Raw genomic sequence first — 25,301 nt, 5'->3', positions numbered from 1 at the left:
CTTAGTGATTATCTAGTGGATAACCACTGAGACTCCGTCTTCATGACCATAACCCTCAGCAGGCTACTTGTCTGCTTCCCCCTGCCTGTAGAAACATGTTTGTTCTACAAGAACTGCTTCCTACAGTCATATATACCCTGCCTACTCTCTTTGAGCTCCAACGTCATCATAACTAGTAAGCCTTGACAAACTTAATTTTTTTGAAAAACTCTACCACCTGCTCCCAACTCTCCCTCTTGTCTGCAGTGGATTGCCAGTCCGAAAGTCTTCCTGGATCCAATTCAGGGCAGATTCATTTTTACAATTAACTGATTTATCATAATTCTCCTGCGATTCTCTGCGCAGACTTTAGAAGCCCTCCTATATGACCCATGCTCAGATGTACTTTTCTATACAAAACCACACCTGGAACACACTCCGAATAATTCGCATTTTTTCAGACGGCAGGAACCCTGGAGCTAAGTTGCAGCTGCTTCAGATATGTCTGAGTCAGAATTTGTTTTACGGAAAGCTGAACGTTTAGTTAATTATCTCTTAGCTAGGATCTGTCTATTACTAAACCTTCAAAGCGGTGTGATCCTGTTGCATAGGACAACATGATCTCCACATGACGGCACAGCTTTTAGCTTTTTAGATTTGGTCCAGTGCATCTCCAAATAACAAAAATTAGCACACACAGCTACATGTTTTTGTTTTTAATTGGCTGCTCTCTAGCGCTTCATGTCTGTCACTTACAGCTGCAAATTCTTCATCCGAGCATAATAGAATACAAAATTAAAATGTATACGCCTAATAATAATAGGGAAGATAAAACAGCAACAGTGCTGTAAAGGAGAATGAGCATCTTTATAAGGCTGACAGGAACCTCATATACCATGACAGAGCTTTGTAGTGCTTTGATCCTTCTGAATAATAAACTCTAAACAGGATGAGCCTTTAATGCTGCAGCATTTTGCTGCTTGTTCCAGCAGCTCCTGCTCACATCTCAGTAATCCTCCAGAGCGCAAAGAAAAACAAAGGAGAGGAGCTTATTTTGTCCAGAGGTCTGTCCTGAAATCAAGCTGCTGTGTTCTTACGGTAGACATTTAAAAAAAAGGACTCTGATTGGTTGACATTAAGATGTTGTGTTTGAGGTGGCACCCCATCTCGCTCCATTACAACCACTATCCTGGAGCTCATCAAAGCCGGAGGCTTCTAGGAAATATGAGTCTGCTAAAAGCTTTGTGGGCCGTCTCAGAGCCGCTGTCCACTCCACTGTGTAAATAAAGCTCCCTACCAGTCATTGTGTGTTTGTGTGTGTTTTGATTGGACAGTCTTACAGCTCCACTGATGTGTGTTTTTATGACTCAGGCTGTGTGTGTTAGTTGTTGATGTGTAGCGGCACACGCTGCTCAGATGCAAAGTGTCCATGACAGCTTCGGATCGATGTTCTGATCCGTGTTATTCTCCTCCCGGGGGAGTCTTTATCCACGTGCTGCAGACACTCTGTCCTGTTCACTGAAACTCACCAATGGCTTTGCTTCTTTTAACAACATCCACTGGAAGTGAGCTTCAGCACTAAACAATGGGAAGGAAAAAGCATGTTCCACATACAGACTTAAATTTGATAAATCTAGTCCCATTAAAAGCCGCTGCTGCTGCTGATGTTCAAACCAGATCCATTATCATGAGGGAGTGTGTAAACTGAGCACGGATATACAGGAACAAATGGTAGAGGCTTTTACACTCCCTACCACCCTAATACAATGGAGCAGAACAACAAACAAAACACCTGATGGAAGCAGATCTTATAAACTGTGATGTTGGACAAAGAAAATCTAAGGAGTTCCTATGACAAGTGGCAAAAGTTGTCCAAGCACACTAAGCCGTGATTAAGCATTTTATTTCTTTGCTTACTTTGTTTTTTGTGATTACTGCGTAAGATGTCTATACACCGATAAAGAAACAAGACCTAAATAACAATCAGTACAGAAAGTGTCTAAAAGCCAATTCCAAAGCTTTTGGACTCCAGCCAACCACAATGAGAACCATTATACACTAATGGAGAAACATGGAACCTTGATTATCCTTCCCAGCAGTGGCCACCCTACAAAAATCACTTCAAGAGCTTATCGAGTATGCACTCAGCGCACCTAAAAAGAACAATATTTAGAATTCTGCTGGCCTTGCTAACTATCAGTAAAGGTTGAATTTCCTCTCTGCATTTTGCAGTTGACATGGTTCTGCTGGCTTCCCCCTGCTGAGGCTTAAAGCAGACACTGGGGCGGTTTGCAGCAGGGTGTGAAGCAGCCGGGATGAAAATCAGGCCATGGTTCTTGACTGGGAAAAAGCGTCTTGTCCCATTAAGGCTGGCTAAAAGTTCCTGTCTTAACTGTCTTGGTTCACAAGTGATGGGAGAATGGATCAGGGGTTTGATAGAGGGATTGATGGGTCTGCTCTTATAAAGCATGAGCTTTACCAATCTTTTATGGTAAAGAGAGAGCTGAGCAAAAAGCAAAAGCTCTCTATTTACCGGTCAGTTTACGTTTATGAAATCTGGATCATGACTGAAAGAACGAGACCCTGGATACAAACAGCTGAGATTAATTTTCTCTATAAGGAGCAGGACACTCCCTCAGAGGTAGGGTGAGGAGAGAGGTTTGGCATAAAGCCTGCCTCAGGAGGTACTCCAGGCATGTCCCTGGGAGGGGGCCCAGGGGACGACCTAGGACACGCTAGAGGGACTATGTCTCTCGGCTGGCCAGTGGAGCCTCGGGCTTCCCCCAGCAGAGCTGGAGGATGAGGGAGGGGAGAGGGGAGCCTCTGCTGAGGCTCTTTCCCTCGTAACCCAGTCCCAGATAAAGCAAGTGACGATAAGTATGAGGATTGTTCTTTTCTGGGTGCTTTATTGGGAAGATCAGCGATAATATAAGGGGACTGGGTTTTGATTGGCTTCTAGTGGAGGCTGAATTAAAACCACTGCTCTGTCATGATGATCACCTCTCTACACGCCTATGCCTGCTTTCACTCATTGCTAGTTTGTGTTAATTGGAGCCATTCAGTCTAGGGTTATACTTGAGCTCTGTATGATCTCGTAAGCATTGATTATGCAGTTTAAATGAACTGCTTCCAGAGTCCAGGCTGTTCTCTCCAATTTCCTTCTGTACCTTGGTTCTGGTTCTGCTGTAGGCTGTTTTTTGGCAAAGATACTCAGGCATATAATATATTTTTTTAGACACCTGATGGATCGAGCTTGGGAGAAACTTTAGCATCTTGTCAACAGGGTTTTTGTCTTTTCTTGGTCACATGTACTGACCTGTCTCTGGTTCTCTGTCTCTAGTCTCAGGCGGGCTTCGATGCAGCGCCGGGTCTCGAGGAAGGCCTGCCGCTGAGCCCGGTCAGACAGGTAACTGATGAATATCCCAGCAGTGTTCATACACATGAAGAGCACAGCCTGAGCTGCGACCTGGAACACAGAAAAAAAAAGCTCTGATAAAACTGCTCCTTTTCCCAAAAGGTTATTATTATTAGTACACCTTATTTTTGATGTTCTGTTTATAAAATTCATTCTCAGGCTGGATCAAGTTGCTGATTTATTTGATTAAAAAAAATCAAAAAAAAATTGGGAAAAAACCGATTAAAGTCAATTTTTTAAAAGAAAACGTTTGAAAGGGGTTGAAATCTAGCTGTTCAGGTATATGAGTAAAACCTGCAGGAGAGAAACAAACCCACATGAGAGCAGCTCTAGACACCAGGAAAATGGGACAAAACATCAGTTAGTGGGATTTCCTGCCTCCTCAATGCTGTATATCTGCAACAGACAGATTTAGGTTTGGTGATTATATCTCAGACATTGTAGGAATAATGTTCTAAAACATTGAAAAAATGTTCTCGGTCCATTTGCATCAAACAAAGTCTCCAGTGGAGGGAAGAATCTGGATCTGGAGTTACCTGTTAGGGTCACTTTTATCAGTTTTTCCAACAACTTTAAAGGAGTCACTAAACAAAAAAAAAAAAAAAAAACTATGTTTAAAAAAGTAGGAGAGAAAAGAAGAGGTCATCAGTGGCATCCATTAAAGTTCCTAAAGATAGTGGTATCCAACACAATTCTTAGAAGAGATAGCCCAACCAAAAATCCTAGAACATCATTTCAGTGATTTAACACGTACTCGGACAATGGGGCTCTCATCCACATCCAGCTAGGGTGTGACCTGTCACAGGCAGAGCCCATGAGCTGGGTTGGGTCCCTCAGCGTCTAGGCCCCTTTGGGGTAAGGCCCCTCCGGGATCGTGCTCCAGCTGCTCTCACCCGCACTTCTCTGGTGGGTGCGGCCATCCCTATGTCTGCCCTGCATGTGTCCAAGTGATCTGGGCTGCTTCTGGATATCTGGGGCTTGTATCGGCTCTTTTTCTCCCTGGGGCCATATAGGGCGTGTCAGAGGGCACCCACCTCTGCTATTAAACTTTCCTTCTGAAGAGGCTTTGTAAATCCTTCGTATATGACAATGCTCATGCCTACATACAGTACCACAGGAGTTTGGCTCCAGTTGTTCACGCATAAACACTTACACTAAATACTAGTTTTGTGACTACACTATTTTTTGGCCCCAGCACCAATACGCGATGCTTAGCTGTGCAGTATCGACCAATATCGATACAATACCGATACCATCTGTTTGAAATTGATGTGTGTGTGTATATATGAAGAACTGCATACTACTTGGATGTAAAATAATTGCCATCATAGCTTTGTCAATCTGCTGCCTACCTTTGTGAAGCAGGAAAAAGACTAATACAACGTGAATCCAATAGAACGTTTTATTGCCTACCTGGAATGGGTGACAATAGCTGAATAAACTTTTGGCTCTCAAAATGGTATTGGTGCCCTATTTGTCAATACTCGCCGATACCACCATTTTAGTGCAGTATTGGGGCCCTGCCCGATACTGGCATCGGTGCAACACTACTAAATACTAAGCAGCAGCTACAGATAATGTATATACCTTCCTGATTAATATTGTGTGTTCACCATAGGTTTTCAGTCAGACACACATATATCTAAAGGCTACCCGCTGCTCCTTAATCTTTGTTTTATGCTTATATTGGTTGGCTGTTGTCTACTTTTTGCTGTTATGCTCTCTATTTTCTGTTCCTCTCATCTAATACAGGTATGAAGGCAGACTTCTAGGAGTGACTGTATATCTTTTGTGTTGTCTATTTTTTTTCTCTTGTATTTTTATTTTCTCTCTTTTCATGCACCCTTACCTGTTTCTATCCCCTCTCTTCCAGCTTAGATCTTATCCCCTCTGTCACTCCTACTTCTCTTTCCATCTCCATGTCTGTTGTATAAAATTTTACTCACTGAATCATTTTCAATAAAGTTTAATATACAGGTATCAAATGGAACCTTATGGCAACAGTCATAATGGTCTGCTTGTGAAAGCGAAGCTGTTTAGCTATCAGCTAGCTGTGGAACATCTAGTCCTACAGCAATATTGGCAAAAAAAAGGACACACACACCAAAATAAAGATATTTAAAACATACCTGGATGATTGTGACAGATAAAAAGGTAAAAAAAAATAAAATAAATATATGTAGCAGCTCACTGAAATTGGTGCTCTCATCACTTGAATCCATTAATAGCATGAATTTATGGAAGGAAATGGAAAAAGTTTTTATGCCAAAAATAAACCTCTCACTTCTACATATATACAGAAAGACTGAAAAGCTTCATAAATTGATTTTGGAAGCTCATCTGGAAATCAGTATTAATGTACCATTTTGACACCTTAGCCTGTATCATTTTCAAATACCTGTCCAATAAATTAGAGGCTTTAGGATGTGCAGATTGTAGAGCGACCAATGCGAGACAATGATCAGTGCACCTCACTTTAGTTCAAAACAAGAATATTTTCTTTGGAAGAAATTGCTTCTGTTTTACAGTCATTTTGAGTGTTTTGCCAGGATGAGCCATGTTGAAGATGACCTGTATGAGTGCTAGAGCGATAACACCAAGTTTAACACACTAGATCCATCCTCACACCTGAGACCTTGGAACAATAACGATTCACATGACACCAGGGAAGGGGGGAGGGCTAATTGGGCACCATCTGGACCTTTTCACCTATTGGTGTTTTCACCTTTACTAACAGCGGTTCAGAGATAAATGGCTGTGGTGAGTTATTTTGAGAAACAGCAAAATTACACTGCTATGAAAGATAAACGCTGACTACTTTACATTGTATCTAACAATAATTTCTCAAGTGTTGTTCCCTAAGAAACAGAAGACACAACCAGATGGAGAACCAGTGCTTCTATGTAATTCCTGATCCTTCTATTTTTCTGCCATCCATACAGGGAGCCTCCCTTTTCCATCTTCTCATTACCTCCGCCAAACAGATTTCCATGACATTTTTACCAAAGGTGCATCTCATTTTAAGGAGACATCCATCAGGATCCACATCATAATCTGAATGCAGGATTTTTTTAAAGGGTTCTTTAACACTATTTGATGGAACCAGCAGTTCCCCCCTAAACCAGAGGGTGGCAGCAATCATCATTGACAGGTTCATCATCATCATCATCATCATCTGGACTCAAAAAAGTCCAAAAATATTAAACTGAACACAAAAACACAGAAAAGGTGTGCCATGCCTCGTTCAAAGTCTCGATCTGCTGATAAAAGCAGAAAGCAGAGTGTGTGAAGAGGTTTAGAGCAGAACAAACACCAGAGGCTGCAGACACACACTGTGCCTTAATTATAAAAATAACAAAAGGTTTTTAAGGACATTTCTAGCAAAGGTGCACAACATGCCGAGGAACAATAAGATCATTTGTGAGATTTAGCTATTGGAGTAAGTCACTATATGGTGCAAAATTTGCTACTTGGCCAATTTTGGTAGCCAACTATACCTTGACATTATGCAGACGTTACGCTATGAAAGACCTTAAGCATCCCGCTCCTGACTGATACCTTTGTGCCGTTCAATCCTTTTTGCAAACTCTAGTTTCGCTAAATGATATTTGTGAGAAAATGACAGAAAGATAACACCAAGACATTTGACCTTCATCGCAGGTTCATCAGCCTGACTGTACCAAACGGCAGGTCTGGACTTAATCAGACTCAGTGCTGAAACTGAAACCAGAGTAAAGGTTTAACAAGGCTGTGAACAAATAAGCAACAAGACTGCTGCACATTTTATATCTCTCCCTCATTGGTTTTTGTTGTTTTTTTCCACTTGGGTTATACAGCATAAATGTTGCAATATTTACAGGTTGTTTATTTTTAATATTTTCATTGTTTTACATCAGAAAATCCTGGCATTTTGACAGGAGCAACTGTATAGCAGAGACACATTTTAAAACTCAATACTTGCATGAGGAAAATTGCAAACTAGATATCATCTAGTATTAGCATTACTTGTGGAATATGTCAAGCATCTTTCGTATCCAGCTTCTTCATTCAGTAACATACCATCATACATATTCTGTTAAGGGTGTCTGAAAGGGAATAATCACGCATAGTCAAAAAGCAGCTGGAAGAGCCGTTCCAGAGAACACATCACTCTGATGTCAACATTAAATAAATAAAAAACTCAGTGAGGGGGAGTCCTGCTAACTGTCAGCTCTGGTTTTACTTCACAATGACTCATCTGTCTTAGTTCCTTCACTCAAACATGAATTATTCAGGGACCTATGATGTATTTCTTATCTTAACGCACAAGCAGAATCTGGAAGCTGGTTTCCTCCGATTTGGTCTGCTTCTGTGAAAAATCAGTTGGATTGTTATTAGAAAATTTACTTAAGAGTGGAAAAAGCTTCCTATTCAAATTAAGGGATTGCAAATATAACTTTAAACATTTGTCCATTTGACCCCTGGGTAAATTCCCTGTGCCACCTAAAGAGGAAAAATCATAACCTTGCAATTCCACATGTTGATAAAAGTGTTAAGATCTAGTTAATAATGTAGGTCAGAAATGAGCCTGACGTCACATGCAAGCTTTCATCCTCCCTGACAAGACGACGAGCCAGGACGAGAACATCTGAAACCAGATCTGATGTGATCACGGAGCCAAGGAAATAAAAACAGGTCAGTGATTATCGTCAGATGAACGAGCACGGCTCCTGCATTTACACTCTCTAGCATATACCACCCACCGTCCTCTCTGCAAGACACGATAGAGAAATGCTGCTTGTCAAAAAATGTTTGACAACAAGTTTCTTCTGTCATCGAGGTTCAAAAAGATAATCGGGCTGAACATCTGCATCCTGAATCAGTGCTTTATTAGAACTGTCCAACTACTACAAAGCTGCTGCTGCTTTGTTTAATGTGCTCTGCTAAAGTAACAGACAAACTCAGAATGAGAGATTGCTGCAAAGTAAACGTCTTAATGCAACCAAATTTGTGATTGCCAAGTTTTGATTCAAAAGGAGAGATTGCTGCAAAGTCAGTGTCATCTGGGTTTCCTTGGATAAAAAAAAAAACTTCCTGTATTTGGGCAAATATGAGGAACAGGGCTGTGCTGCTTAAAAACTAGCTTCATGTTGAAAAGATTGTGCCTGAATTTCAATCAGACAAGGGATCAATCTGGTGAGTGGTGCAATGCCTTGCAGCAGGGATTTGGGTTCGACCCGGCTCAAGGTCTTTCAGCATGGTGTTTGCATGTTCTCCCTGAGCATGCCTGGGTTCTCTCCGGGTACTCCAGCTTCCTCCCACAGTCCAAAAACATGACTGTTCGGTTAATTTGCTTCTATACATTGTCCGTAGGTGTGTGTGTGTGCGTGAATGGTTGTATGCCTCTGTGTTGCCCTGCGATGGACTGGCGACCTGTCCAGGGTATAACCCGCCTCAGGTACATAGACAGCTGGAGATAGGCACCAACACCCCTCCAGAAGCCACTTGGGATAAGCGTGATGGAAATAGATGAATGGATAAGGATCAATCTAAATAATCAGGGACGTACACAGATAGACACTAGGTGGTGCTAGAGCATCTGCCCTTTTCCTCTCTGGAAAACTTTTTACACTTTTAATCTTTGGACCAAAAAAAAAAACAGTTCTGAATTTAAAAGCCTATCAAACCCAGAGTCTAGATTTTTGTAATTTTGCTCCACGAGACGTGAAGCACCGCCTCAATAGAGCCTTGCCTTGGTGAAGAGCCAGGTAACTAAACAAGCATATTTACCTGCTTTACCAACCAGTTAGTTCATGGCATAATGTCTTTGATGGCCTCTATCAGGCGCCAAGGAACGGTTTAAAATGCAACTCTTTGATTAATTTGGAAAAAAACTTAACATAAAGCATCTCATAGATGTAATTTTTGATTTGCTCCAATGGTCCAGGTCCAAGGACTCCCTGATGACATCTGTTTAACTCATGTCACGGCTTACCTTTTGTTTGTTAATCATTCAATTGAAAAGCAAACATAAGCCAAAATATAAGGCCAAATGTTCAAAAACTCTTGAAAATAACTTTGATAAAGTTTTATTAATTTAAGGTGGGATGTGTAGATTAAGCTGCATTTTCAATATCAATGTTTATTGACAGACATCTTGTACTGCAAACAATGACCAAAAAATATGTTATGTTTTCTGAAAATAACTGCATATATCCCCAATCTGAAGATTTAAACAAGATGATCTGCCAGTGAAATGAGAGTTTTTCAACTTTAAAACTGGTTATTACATATTATACACCTGAAATAACATAATAGAGTTTTTTTTTTTTTTATGTAAATCTTAATCTGCAAATTGCCATACTATATACCCAACAAATTTAAGAATATTCTGGAATCTTTGGCTCTATATTAGTGGATTTGAACTGTTATTTATTTAAGTTACACTAATGTGGCATTGCTACCTATGGACAGCGGAAGATTGTTAAGATCATTGTTTGGCTGTTGGTGGCTCCATGTGACATATAAAGTGCCCTTTTTCCAATCTCAGCACCTGCCCCCACAAATGTCTTTGCATGCCACTGTAAATTATATATTTACTTTTAATCCAATCGTGCTCCAACAATTTTCACGGTTCATCCTCCCAGTGGCTGATAAATCTGGTTCTGTACAAAAATATCTAAAAATGGCACAATGTGTCCATGTTTCATGAATGAAGATTTCACATGCCTATCGGCCAAGCTGCAGGGGAAAAACTTACCAGAGGATTTTTCCAGTGAATAAATGTGGATGAAATAACATGCACAGCCAATGTTATCACATTTATGTTGTGATTCTAGTTCATTTTACACATGTAGTATATATTTGTAATGACGTAGAGTAATTCAATTTATTATAACTAGTTTAATTTTTAAAGTGTACATAAAAATAAAGAGCAGGATCTGGGATGTCTTTTCTTTTGCTTGTCAGATCGCTCGGAGGTTGAAGGAAACACACGTGTCATGTTTAGATAAAAAACAGAGGTGACTCAGAAAAACAAGGCCGCTTGCCTCTGTTCTTTGAAAGATGACTGTATGAAGACAGAAGGCTTTCATCAGCCTTGAGCGTGCTCAGTGAAGAGCAGCTCAGCATGTTAAAGCCTTCAGACAGGCCGAGCTGATGCAAGGCTGTGCAACACGGGGGATTTCACCGGCGTCGGGCTTCCTTCTGCCTGCTGAAGCTTCACATGATGCAAATGTTAAAGCAGGTGAGCTGAGAGTTCAGTTCATGGATGGAAACCGTCCACTGCTTCCACCGCACACACACACATCCCCTGTGATGTTCACTGTGAATTCAACACCAGAATGACCCTCCCCAAAGAATAACTGTTTATGTTTGGAGAATGGGGATGATTACAGTCACAGACAAGTCTGAACAGGTTCCAAACATCTGCTGCCCTCCGTTTGTCTCGGTTTCTATAAAAAGCTTGTTTTTATCTTCCTACATAAAGCAACACAAACCCAGGAGAATATGCTCAAGCTAAAATCTGATCTCACAGATTAACATCGATCCACAGCAGCTGAGGGCAAAATCATCTTCATCGAGATTCAAACCAACGCAATCAGTGAGTTTCTCTGCAGTTTCACTTTAATATCGATATAATCTAGTTTGTTTAGTTTATAACTATATATAACAGTTTAAAAACCTTTTAATCATAATGACAATAAAATGTTTTACCGAGGCATTCTTAAAAAAGTTTCTTTATTGCCAGGAAACTAACAACAAATGTATTGCTGCACACACTGCAATCTCCCCATTATAGGATAATAAAGGGATTTTCGATTCTAATCTATTCTATTCTATTTAGTTACAGGGGTAACTAGTAAGGCAAACAAATTGTGAATAAACCAACACATTGATAATTAGGAAAACTAATTTATTATGGGAAGGAGGTAATCTCCCATCAAGTGTAACTTAACTACAGAATATCATGTTTTATTTCTGTTAATGTTGTCCTTACGCACACGATGAGGCCTTTATCTCACCAGCTATGAAACATCTCTGAACCCAAGTGCTCCTCTTGACGGTGTAACATTGCAGATATACAGCGTATTTCATACATATGCATAAAGAAATGCACACACACCAAGCCCTGACTAAAGGCCTTCATCAGGACTTTAGATGAAAAAGTGTCATAATTGCCCTTCTCCAAAGTTAATGTTCTTGAAAAATACATGATGTAATAACCATGACCCACAAGCTGTTATTATAAACGGGTTATTTAGACATTTATAGATTTTCTGTTGGTAAATGATCTAATACTGATAGTTTGAGATGCAGGAGCTTTTAAAATAATCTATGAAAGATTCATGAGCTGTTCTTCAGTTTAACACAGTGATGAAGATGTAAACAGAGATTTCATGTATATGCAATTATTTGTTTGCAGCCTCCAGTCGATGATTTAGTTTTCTAAAGCTTACTTGTTGTTTTTTTCTCTTTTCCTAAAGCAATTAGGTTCAGACCAGAAGAAGAGGAGTTATCTGCCTAATGAGACTTGTCAGATTTTCTGATTTCTCTGAGCCAAACTCCTAAAGGAATCAAACAGGGAGTCTAGAGAAGAACCAGAACCAAGTAGAGAACCATCCAGAGATGTCCAGGCTGGAGCTACAGCCGGTCCTGTGAGCTGCTCATTCTGGACTTCTGCTCCATCCAAACACTTATTTTGGCTCCAAATACGGTAGAGAATGACCGAGCCAAGATCCTGACGGACTGAATAGAATTGGCAAACCAACCGGACATTGTGGTGGTGGACAAAAAATAAAACCAAGCAATACCAAGTGACTGCAACATCAGGAAAAAGGAACATGAGAAACTAGAGAAATATCAGGGGCTCAGAGGGGGAGACTGGTGGGTGGGGAAGAATTTTATATATATATATATATATATATGTTTATATATTGATATTACTAGTAAAGTGCAAAGACTCAAACAACAAATAAAACCAGGAACTTCATAAACAACCAGAAGTTCTTCTGGATATTTTCCTAAATAGTTTTGGGGGTGAATTATTTTTATTTATTGCCATCTCAGACCAAAAATTAAAGACAGACATGTTCCTGAAAGTCATGCAAAAAGCATGTTTTTTTTTTTTTAACATCATTAAATATTTTGTGCAATCGTCTTTTTGAATCCAGTTCAGATTTCATGGTCAAAACATGAGAGAGAATTAAAAAAAATTATAAAATTCTTAGTTTAACCAGAAAAATCTAATCTCCAACTATTTGTTTCAGAATCTGCATCTTCAGCTTCTTACAGCAAAATCTTGTCATTTGAAGAGACATTATTCAAAATATTGTATAAAGAAATGCAACAAGTGAAGAGGACAAACCTGGAAATTGTCAGTTAGATGAAACATGATAAATCACTTTAAACAGGTTAATGTCAGAGTTTTACCACCTTCATATGAGACAAAGACTTTATAAAAAAAATCCAACTGTTTGCTAAATCTGAAGTTAAAAACTGGATATTTTTTACAGTTCATAAGAGGCAGATTAGCATAAATTAGATCAAAGTGATGTTGATCAAACAAGGTTTTGTTCCTCCCCTGCTGGCTCTATTTGATTTTTTTTATTTTTTTTTTCCAGGAAGAAGAAAGTGCTTTCGCTGTTGGACTGGAGGCAGAATCGTGTCACAGTAGATAAAACCCTCAAACAGACAGTTTGCTGTCCTCCATCAGAGAGCGAGATGCACTCGAGTGCTCAGCTCCTGTTTTCCTCTGCACTAAAACTGCTGCACTAAGAGCACATTTCAAGTGGGAAAAATAGAGCATGAAGAGGGATTTTCTGATTTCTGCTGCTCTCCAAAGACATGATGCTTCATGGAGAGCAAGTTGATATTCTATTGGAGGGTTTTTCCCTCCTGTCTCTACGGCGCTCTGCTCTCGTGTTGGTATTTGAACAGAAACGTAACTGGTGGAACCAGTGTGGACCCAACCGTCGAATAACTCTTGACTAAGACAGGAACTGCAACAGAACATTAGATCAAAAAGTGCAATTTTTTTTTTTTACTCCATTAAAAAAATCATCTTTCCAAGTCCTTAGAGGAGGAGGGTCTCATTTGTTTTCCTTTTAGGTAGCTTTCCTATTGGTTTTAAGGACAGCTAACTGGATGACAGTGGTGCCAGTCCTGCTGAAAAATGTTTGATGGTTGTAAACAGAAATTTGACATCAAGCGCTGTGGCTAACCTCTGTTTTTTATAGCCACTGATTTCATTAATTCAGGGTCAAAAGAAGGAATAATGTCAATTTTATTAGGAGACAACGTTGGATAATTTATCTAAAGAGTTTATCTCCTGCAGGCATGAATGCAGATCTTTCCGTTAATGGGTTTCTCTTACAGTCCTCATATTACTTTTATGCTTTTCATATGATTTTCCAGTTTTTATAATTGCTTTCACCCATTAAAGCTATGATGCAGTCTTACTATGGTTTTTATGGGTTTTTTTAATCACTGTGATAACTATGTGTAATGTAATTGTGGGGGCATTTTCCTTCTTTGGGGAATTAACCACTTTATGTTGTACATTTATATGGATCGGTCATTCTGCAAAGAGTTGAACTTATCAGCAAGTAGAATCCTTTTAAATGTTGATTAATCAGCCTGATTGCATGTGAGGAAGTAATGCTGATGATTGGTTGATCTGAATACTTCTCTGTAGCAAACACTTCATTGGCAAAAGTACAAAAGTATTGGGTTTCACCACCAGATTGATGAGTGTGGGTGTTCCAATCACTTTTATAGCTGCATGAGTAGAAAGTTTGCTGTGGAGAAATTGAACTTCACTGCACAGAGTCCTGACTTTCACCCTTTAGGAAAACTTTTTTAAAATCTCATTATCATTATGCAGCAACTATTTGACTTCATCGAGTCACTGACAATGCAGGGTGCGCTACTCATGAATGAGCATGTGGAGATGCCAGGTTTGCTGTGACTCTTCATCAATCCCTCACACCAAGCATGCATGGAGCGACAGTGGAGAAAAAAATTCCATTTTAATAACATCAGAACCAGGCTCAGTGTGAGCGGCCACCTGCTGAGGCCGACTGGGGTTCACAGAGACATTTATAATCGTAGTCTGTTTTTTTTTTCAAGTACGATTATGCTAACCATGTTCATTCAGTTCCTCCGAATCAGCCATTTCTAACAAATGTAATATATTTTTTATGGTAGGAATTCACCCTTATGACTCTTCTTTTTTTATAACAGTGTTTTGTTGCTGTCTATACTTTTACTGACTATGACTTAGCTGCTGATACACCTAATTTCCCCTCTAAAGTACAATAAAGGATAATTCCTTTGTTGTCTAAAAAACAGATTGGGTATAAAAATTGTTTTCGTTTCATCTCTGCCTGAATATGTAGTATTAATTAGGAAGAATTTGTAGAATCTTATAGAACCTGAAGCAGTCTTGTGCTGTTCATTGTTTTGGTAGAAACCATATAATTATTCAGATATAAACCAACCAATTGAATTTGATCTACAATAATGGCTTCCATGGCTCTTGAATGTAACTTAACCAAACAAATATATGCCATTATATTCTGTGTCACAGAATGCCACTACTCAAGCTTGGTTTGAATTCAAAGCAGCACCATTATAATTACTATTATTAACCCTTCCTAATTATTTTCCATGGAGCTGTTGACAAGCCTCTTCCTGGCTTACCGCTTTTAATGAGGCCTTGTTAAAAACACTCACATCACTGGCATTTCCCCCTAATGAGTGCACCGGCGGTCTCCATGCTGATGCCCTTTATGGCAAACCGGCGCTGATCTTTTCCAAAACATCACAAATGCCGCCACAGCTGCCGCAGCTTATGGGCTTTTAATTTTTGCCTCCGTGGGAGGAGCACAGGCCCTCAGGGGGCATCTAAGAAATTAAATCAGCCCTGATGGCGTCCTGGGAGGGATTCACAATAACACACAGTAGCACACCGTAATGCACCAGGACTCTCTCTGAGATACAGCAAGGAGCCTCGAGGGAAGAGAAGCAGGGAAAGATGGCCTCATGTAGTTGTTCTCGGGTTGTGCCTAAAGCAAAAATCCTACAGCTCTCCCACAGATCCAAAATCCACAGTAGGAGCATCTTCATCCTTTATGGTGACAAGGAAACGAGCTGCTAAGATCTCAAATAACGAACGCAGTTTTGTTACAACAACAAACAAATTAATTACAGGTGTAAAAAGGTGTTGACCATAGCATTGAAAGGAAAATCTTGTGTGAGCTCTGAATGTTGTAGCTTGAATTATCTGAGTGATGTTGCCATTCTTGGCGAGCTCTCTCTGGAAAAGATTTTTAATCTCAATGGGATCTACCTGAATATATACAGTAGATGACGATTGAAGCAGTGGAGTCAGAAGCAACAGTGGTCATAAAAAATATCGGACCAATATAATGATAATAACAATAGCATTACGATTAATAATGATAATTATTCATAATCACCTACATGTATCTCAAATGGCTTCAATAAGCAGTGAAAGCATTAAAAAGATAAAATGGTAAATAAATTCTAAAGTTGAAAAATTATATATGAACCATAACACCTCACTGCTTTCACCAGCCTCTCAATGACTGCTATAGGTCAGTTTTCACTTAAATCTAACCAGGGTGCAAGAGTTAGCACATGAAAGCCCTGTTTCACTTTAATTATATGATGATATGAGTGATTTAAGGGTACGCTTACAACTTTTTTTTTTTTGATAAAGCTTATAGTTAGAGGGGCTCAGGTTATCCTGAGCTATGGCTTAAACTGTTGGAGGACATAGGGACCCCTTTTTCATCATTCTGCTTTATTCTTTCTCTTTTCTCCCACTCTGCAGAATGTTTTAGTTCGATAGTTTTGTTTCCGTTTGGCTGTGACACCATCCTGGAGAAAAATATCAGCTGCGCTGCTGCCACCTTTGTTTATAGATATTCAAGATCGTCCTGTTTTTCATTGTAGTCCTGTTTCTCTGTAGTCCTGTTAAAAGGGAGTTTTTCCTCTCCACTGTCGCTACAAGCATGCTTTGTGCAAGGAATCGCCTTCGAGTCAATGAGTTTATGCAATCAACTGGTTTTCTTTAGATAGAAAACTTAAATCAATTTGACTGGGTGATATGGCTGAATTGTAAAGTGCCTTGAGATGATGTGTTGTGTTGTGAAACTGAATTGAATTGAGTTCCTTTGATTGCCTCCCCCCCCTGCTCCCTAAAACAGGTGAGAATCACCATAGCAACTAGTGGTTGCCTTTTCTGAGCCCCAGATATTGGATTTGATAAAATACATACACTTGTATGTCTTAGCAGAAAAAGAAAACAGAGTGTAAGGATAATAGGAATCATAATAAAAGCAGCAGGAGTGACTGAAATGCACATTAAACCAAGAGAGAATCACAAGGATGAATTTAGAGGGTTTACTGACATTTTGAAAATAAAAAAATATCTATATTTGTGCTCAAAACCCAGAAAGACATAGAGCCGGGCATTGCAGATAATGATAGAATGGGCAGATGTATGAGAATAGTGAGGTCTTCCCTCCAGGGCCTGTTCTATGATGGTGGACTGGAGATGAAGGTGGAGGGAAGTGGATAGGAGAAGGAGGAAGACTAGGGAGGTGAAAGAGGTGGAGCTGGGCTGCAGTTCAGGGCACAACAATGTGCTTAAAAAGAAAAATCACGGATGCTATTGGCTGCCGAGGAGGCTTGGAGAGTAGAGGAAGGTTGGCAGATGACTGGCAGAGTCTTCCAGATTGAAAATACGCCTATGCTTGATTTATTGCACTAAAACCAGAGAACAGGCTGATGGGATCAGAGCTGGAACCTTAATTTCATTATATAGAGATCATATTTTGATCAGTAGCTGCAGCCTTGCTTTTGAACATTTCCTCTTAAATGCTTTTTTTTTTCTCCCTTGTCTGCAGCCTGAGGACCTGATTTTAGTCTATTAACCTCTACTGGCAGATTAGCTTTAGTTCGCTACTGCTGCTTTTCATGGAGCTGTGCCAAATCAGTCCAGCATCTCACTTCACGACTGCCAGCATTACTAAATGGATGATAAACTTTATATGAGTCTTCATGTTTTTAAGACAAATAAATCTGTTCACGATTCTGTTCAGTGATGCAAAACCACTTTAAACAGAAGCATTTATCACAGACAATATTTATTTATTGCTGGCGAAGAAGAACCACCTTCTAGGCTGTAATGTGAGCATCAATATTACTGATGGGCCATAAACTACTGTAACACGCTAAAAGTGTATCAATTAAAATGAAACTCTGAAATTCTAATTGTATACTTTTAGCTTTCTGTATTATGGTCCTTGCAGAAAAAAAAAGCAATAATGGGGCCAAATGAGTACATTTCCACTATAAAATGGAGAAATATCTAGATTGTTTTCATAAATCTGCAATAAATTGATCTGAAATGATGCCAAATATTGCCAAAATGTTCCTTAATGTTAAAAGATTGTACTTAAAATCATGATGATAGGTAGTATTTAAAATATTAAGACTAAGATATTTAATTTAACTAACAACTAAATCAGTCAAATCAAAAAAAGTGTTTAAAAAACATCAAATACAGTTGATGTGTTAATATAGGAGAAGCACCCTGGATATTATAACATCCAGGTTATTTTCCTGTATCAGAACATCTCTTTGCATACATATAGAAGCTTCTTCCTCTCTGCTTCCATCCAAATACACCAAACTGTAGTTCCTTCCTCCTCTTCCTACCTCCTATCACTTCATCTTTTGGCTTAACAGAAAGAACACTATCCAGGGTAGGAAGGGAGCACTGGACTACTGCGCTAAACCCAGACAACCTTCAGCGTCTTGTAGCTTATTAGGTGACAGAAACGCACATGGATGATTCTGGTTAAATTTGGACTACAGCCTTCCAAGAAAAGAAAAACTAAAAAAAAGTTACATAAATGTGGCAAACGGCTAAAGCTCTCCATTATAAAACCCTCAAAATATGAAGTTGTGTAGATTAGCACGAGTCACAAAAAAAAAAAAACTCATGAATGAATAATGAATTTTTGTTCTTTTTCTTAAGGTGGGTTGTGGCTGAACATCCAGGAATGCAAAGGACTCTGGGAGTTTGCATAGCTTCTAAGGGCCAGATGCTAACTGAGCAATGATAGGAAGCATCCATATTCTTCCTTTCTCCTTCACCATTTGGATAACAATTTTTATGGCAACTGGCAGTAGACCTGTGGAAGATTGCCAGTCCATCACAGTGCAAAAAACAGACACACTACCATGGAAACGCACACAAATACATCTCTCTATCTTTGCGGTGCCTTTCTATAGACTTCCATTCACTTCTAACCAACTTCTAAAGCTTAACAATGATCCTAACCCTAACCATTACAGGTTCATATCTAACGCCAACCCAAACTTAGTCCTAAATGTGACCCCTGGCCCTGAGACATTCCCCTTGTGGTATCCAGGCACTGGGCCGAACAAGAAGCAGTCGGCCCCTACAGTGGGCTTTTTTTTCACAATCGGCCCCACAATGTATCATACACACACAACTAAGGACAGTTTAGAGCAGGCATGTCCAAAGTCGGCCCTTGAGGGCTGCTGTCTTACAGATTTTCAGTGTTTCCCTCCTTCAGCACTGCTGATTTCCATTGGTAGCTGATTAACGGGCTTTTGCTGAACTGCTGTCATTTGAATCTGTGCTGAAGCCGAAAAGACTGAAAACTTGTAGGAGAGCAGCCCTCAAGGAAAGATGGACAGGAAAAACATGCACCATACATGCAGAAAGTCAGGGTTTAAATCAGGATCCTCTTGCTGCACGGCAGCACAACTACAAACTGGACCACTGAGCAGCCCAATCAACCATATATATACTTTTATATTCCAAAACCATCATCTTTTTTTGCACCAGACTACATTCAAGTTTTTAATCAAGTAAATATGTAAAATATATCTAGATATACCTGTTTTTGGGTTTATCTTTACTCCCCTGTAGTCAAATTAATATCTTAAATCGTGCTGTATAAATAAACTACATTGAAATTGAGTTGAATTCATACCTGAAGGATAATCAGATCAACAGTTTAAACAGGCAAAAATCTAAACATGCCTGACTTCCAGATCTGCCTTAGTGTGACGCAGACACCCCCAGAGTGTCTATTTAATAAATATTTCAGCTCAGTCAGTGACCCTTCTGCACAATGACTGTACTCATGTTTTATGGATGAATTCCTTAAGAAAATGCTGCAGCATCACCAGACAGAGAGGCTGTCAGAGCCACCTCTGCTAAACCTGCTAGTATCTAATTACAGCTGCATAAAAACATGTGAGGGGAACAGCCGGTTGAGAGAGTAGGCTACCAGAGCAAAAACCTGCCGTTGCAAGCATCGCTGTGCAGAAAAGCCCTCCGCTGCCAAATGAGGGGATTTATTCCATGGCTCAGAGGTGCAGGAGAGGACAGTGAATGATTAACTGGGCTTCACACGCCCGGTTATCTGCTGATGCTCCACAGACAGCGTCTGTGTTTGAGAGCCCTTCAGTTTAAATTCAACATGACATGGATGGCCTCAAATAATATTTCATCACCCTGTGATGTTTGCAGACAGACTCTGTTGGAAAACCAAGTGAAGCTCTTTGAGTTCTGTTTGCAGACAAGCTGTCGGCTTTTATGGCATCAGAGCGGCAGAGCTCTTAGATTGTTGGTTTTGTTTGTTTTTTTGTAAAAGTATGAGTTGAATGAATCGATCCTGGTCCCATCCATGTTTGAACAGAGCCAGGTTCAGCGACATAAAGAGTCAGTGAGCTTCTGCCAGAACTAGCTTTACACAGCATTAGGTTTCAGTAATTAGCAGCATTAAAAAAATGTTCCAGCCCAGCTGGAACATCAGATCCAGCCATGTTTGACACCGACTCTTTGCGGCCTGATTAAAGCTCATCAGTTTCCCATCATGTCAACGATAAATAAAAAAAAAACAGTGAACACTTTCATGATAAAAATCCTGCAATCTGCTTTTTAAAAAGTGACTGATAAGCAGAAATTGTGCATGTAATACAATGCAAAACTAGAAATACATCCTTAATTTTATGCAACAGGTTTACAAAAGCCAGCACAGAATTGTCAAGGAGAAGGAAGAGAATGTTTGGTTTTAGACATTCTTTACAAATCTGGTGTGGAAAGTGTGGAGTGCATTTATATTCAACACCCTTAAAAAGATCCAGTGGTTTTAGTAACGCACACAGCAGTGCAAACCTTCAGAGACTGGAAAATATTAGAGAACAAGCAGCATCATGAAGATAGAGGGCATCAGCTGTCAGATCAGGAAATTGTGGACATAAATGTTACCTCTGGAGGAGCTGTAGGCACCAGCATCCCCTTGCTATCCTAAAAAACAAATGCACTCCACACTTTCCAGATATTAATTTCTAACTGGGTTAGGGTCATGTTCCTTCCCTTTTCATAATCCTGACCTGTTAGACTACTTTGGTCTGGTTATTTCACATTGTGCTCCTATCACTTCCATAATTTTACACTTCATTCTAAATGTATTTTTATGCAGAAATCTGACTGACAAATTTAAAAAAATCTAATCAAAGAGCTATCAAACAATCGGATGAAGAAATTAATTAGGTCTATAGAGCTGAGTTTAAAGGAAATGTTGGACATAAATGGTACCTCTGGATGAGCTGTAAAAAAACCCCCACCAAAAATCTGAATATCTATCAACGGAAGGAGGTTAATTAGCTTTTTTTCCTTTAGCAAGAAAATTCTGCAACTTTTCCTGTTGTTGGTGGTCAGAGGGCCCAGCGGCACCAATCATCACGCTTCTGTCAGTCTGCCCAAGGAACTACAATGTAGCTCACTACCATCAGCAACTGAATGCAGAGAGATGCGCTTTGGGCTCCTCTGACTTGATAAAGCATGATATAAGTATAGATTATTGACCATGACTGCAGCACAAAAAGAAAATCCAAAATACAGCAAAGCTCAAGAGCTGCCGCTTTCTTCCTCTACCTCTGTCTCATAGAGATTATTTGGTCTGATTGTTTCATTTGAAAACAATTTCACTAACCAGCACAGCTTCAACCAGGTTGACCAGTAAAACATAATTTCTCTCAGCAGAAAAATCTCACACAAATGTGTCTTTTATGTTCTTTACAGTAAAATATTCCCGTTAGAGCCAGACTGGTAAAGGTAGAAGTTACAGAGCAGTAAAAGCATTCCTGAGACAACGGCCCGATTTGGCAGGAAAATCATCGACACTTTTCTTTTCCGTTTGACAGTATTCTCTTTGGAGCTGCCAGAAAGGCAGTCTGGCTGTTGCTGCATGTGTAAATTGGATTTACAGGGAGGCAGGAGGAGGTGCCGCGACAAAGCAGCTTATTTCAGATCGGCTGCGATCAAAGGTGTTATAGTTGCCAATATGTTCCAAATGTGTTATCAGGAGCAACGATGTGATGAAGCACAGGATTAACAGATCAGCTCGGCTTGTGGACCTTGCAAGAGATTAAAATCATTCACATTTACAGTATATGTACATCAAACATTAGGATTCAGAAATCTGATTACTTTGGTTAAAACAATAAACAAAAACATTGATTTTCTAATGCTTAGAGAACATTAAACTACAAACAAAAAAGTAAAGAAAGTAAAAAAAGATCTCACCCTTAAATCCAGCATCACAGTAGATACAATACTATTCATTAATATTCCACTAATTATATTAAAAACGCCCACTTTCACTTCCATAATTTTACACTTCATTCTAAATGTCTCTTTAAGCAGAAATCTGATTGAACTATTTTAAAAATCTAATTAAAGAGCTATCAAAGAATCGGAGGAAATAATTGATTAGGTTTAATGAGCTGAGTTTAAAGTGAGTCAGCTCCTCTAAAACCCAGAAAACAACCGAAAACTCCAACCAGAATGTTTTCATCAGTGTGAGCGTGAATAAAGATAAAGCTCCACTTATGCTTTAACACATTTAGAGACCGGGACTATAAAATTAGATCCTGGTTATTAAAGCAAAGGTTAGTTTCCTCATAGCAATAGAAAACTGCTCCTGCATCAAACCTTTTGAAGGTATCAGGGTCCATCTGATTGAGAGAACTAGTTTTAAGATTTTTAAAGCTGATTATTTTTCCATTTTGGCCTGAAGAAAAGCAGTGCTTCCTCCAGGCAGAGCTTCAGAGCTTTGATGGGAGAGAGCTAACTGTTAATGGACAGTGGATGGATAAACATAAAGAAGGAAAATAAACTATCAATTAAAACTTAGGATTTTATCACTACATATAGGTTTTGTAACCTCTTTTATTGAGACAAGATTATCAAATCCAGCACCCAGCATTCAGTTCCTACAAACATAAATGCGTCAAAAGTAGAACAAAATAACATTTATTGTGATAGTTTCACACCATGAAAAACAGAGCTCAGTCTGGGGCTCAGCCTGCCACCTCTATTTAATATTTCCTTACAGCCATAATACAACTAGTTTTATTCCTACAGATATAGAAAACAGGAATAAAAGGACAGAAGACAGTTTTTTATCTGTCAGTGTGGCTGTAAAAACACATTTGATGTATCACCTCTGTGGTGAGCGGAGCCTGAAATTTACAGTCTACAGCATCCATCTTCCTCCATTATCTGAGCTGCAGTAAATCAAGCTGAATCCATGTTTTTCTACAGATGATGCAGTGAAGACGCTCTGCTAATCCTTCCTCTGTGCCGCCTTTACTGCTTTACCCTGAGAGGGCACTTTTTCTGTCAGTGCTGGAGCATTTATCTGCAAATACTTTCGAGGAAACAAACGAGGTGACATTAAATTTTACATATAATGTAAGAAACATAACCGGGAAGCTTAAATCAGCGAGACACTTGAACATGTTCAGCAGAGGAGTCTGAGGGTTGTGCTATGAAGAGGAGACCTCAGTACGAGAGTCTGAGGTGGAGGATTCCCTCTAGACACCGGATGGACACTTTTCCTGAAACAATAAAGGAACTAATCATAAAAGGTGGACTCATAGGGAGCTCCAGCTGAAGGTAGGAGAGCAGAATATGCACAAAATCAATACTGACTCTACAGCACATTTGAGCTTTCTGAACTGACCCTGGTCCTAGAAGACAAAATGTGAAAGCTATCATTTTCTCCTTTAATGTAAAAACAAAGCAAATATGAAATACACTATTACGTTTCCAATACGAGAGAATCACAACGGTATTCACTGTGGGTTAACTAATATTAAAAAGGTTTGTGAAGGGGGATGGGGGGTTAGATACAAGAGTTAAATATTTGGCTGCTGCACAAAAAAAAATTTTGTGTAGTTTTCTTAGTTCTGTTAACTTATAACCATATGCTTAAGTACCAACAAAGCATTACTATATCAGTAAAGATGCAGATGGAATCTTCATGTTGCTAAATGGGGCCTGGGAACTGGGCAGCAACTACTACTTAATATAGGATACCTGGTTTCCCCTCGGAGGATAAAAATGTTTCTTTCAGCAGTAGAAAAAGCTGATAGGTCGATATCTAGTTGCTATAATAACAGTACATATAGAAATATGAAAAGGCACCATAAATCATGACTTCCAGGGAGTTCTGGTTCTGTGCTGGGGTCTCCTCCCAGTGGGACGGGCTGAGAAAACCTCTCTACATGATGGAAAAAGACCTTTAACTGACTCAGTGGCATTTCAGAAATCAAATGGGACTTAAATGTTTCACACAGTGTGAGTTGGATAATAGAAGAAATGGTTGAAACCCCTGCCTCACCAGTCAATAGTAAGCCTACACAGCCATGACTTTTAGCTGCTACAGAACCACATTAAAAAGGTCATGGAGGGATGTCAGTCGAACTAAGGTGTGGATGTGAATGCTTTCCTTCTTAGATTGTGATGTTGAAAAGCGGCAGCACAAGCACTGGTTTGAAGAACTGGTCTGAATGCAAGATTTCTGCCATGGATTCATACTTGGTGTATCTGTATCTATGAAGCATGGCAACCATCGAGTTTTGTATTAGCTACAATGACAGCAAATATAATGGGAAGGTTAGGCATGAGGCGATCTAGATTGAATTGGTTATGATTTCATCATCAGTGATGAGGAATTGAGAGGAAGAGCAGAACCTTGACATAACTCTGTTCTCACTGCTGGACAGCTTGACGTTGGCTGCTGTCTGGTATGACATGCGTTCCTTTCAAGGTTTGTTCATCCGTATTAAACTACTTCAGACTAATGAACTGGAATTCCTTTCATCTCTTTTTATACTTTCTTTTTTGCCAGATCCAAACAACATTCAACACTCCTGCATAAAAAGGTGAAGTGATGTACAGGAATCTGCAGTAAAAAGAAGCAATCTCTCTAGTGACGCCAAACCCATCTCTCTCATTGGTTACAATGCTGTAAAAATACTTTATTGTGCCAACCACCTTTACTTACTGTACAACCAAGACTTAAAATGACCAAATTTACCTTCTGAGAAGATTGGGATTGACAATAAATAATTTACTATAAGGGAAAACACATGTATGCAGCATCTACAGATCATCAGATCATTCCTAAGCAGACAGATTACATCCAAATTCCATAAATGTGACTGAACAGCTCAGCATTAGTTTATCCAAGCTGGTTATGGAACAGTCAGGCTGGGTTGTCGCCTATCCTCCATGTTCCATTTTCCAAAAGCTAATAGTTTCCCTGCTGCTGGGATGAGATCAGATATGACAGAGAGTCATTGCTGTGTAACAGCAGGGTGTCAACCTGCGCACAGACTCCAAGCCAGCCTGCTGTGAGTTTGGTCATGTCACTGACACACTGGCATGCAACAAAATGCTCTGGCAGTAATGGAATCCTCTGAAAATTTTTCAAAGGATCTATCTATCTATCTATCTATCTATCTATCTATCTATCTATCTATCTATCTATCTATCTATCTA

At 39.5% G+C, this 25,301-nt stretch overlaps 1 protein-coding gene across 1 annotated transcript in view; it reads right to left on the bottom strand.

The window, feature by feature from the left end:
* Nucleotides 1-25,301, bottom strand: part of adcy8 (adenylate cyclase 8 (brain)) — a 141,068-nt gene that overhangs the window by 91,897 nt on the left and 23,870 nt on the right. The window contains exon 2 of the mRNA XM_015378322.1: nucleotides 3,296-3,445. Coding sequence (XP_015233808.1) covers nucleotides 3,296-3,445 — 150 coding nt within the window. The remainder of the gene's footprint in view (nucleotides 1-3,295; nucleotides 3,446-25,301) is intronic.

Source organism: Cyprinodon variegatus, unplaced genomic scaffold (genome assembly GCF_000732505.1).
Source record: "Cyprinodon variegatus isolate N-32 unplaced genomic scaffold, C_variegatus-1.0 Scaffold170, whole genome shotgun sequence".
In the NCBI taxonomy this organism is placed as follows: domain Eukaryota; kingdom Metazoa; phylum Chordata; class Actinopteri; order Cyprinodontiformes; family Cyprinodontidae; genus Cyprinodon; species Cyprinodon variegatus.
Note: the sequence above shows the minus strand (reverse complement) of the source record. Positions and strands in the feature narration are given on the sequence as shown.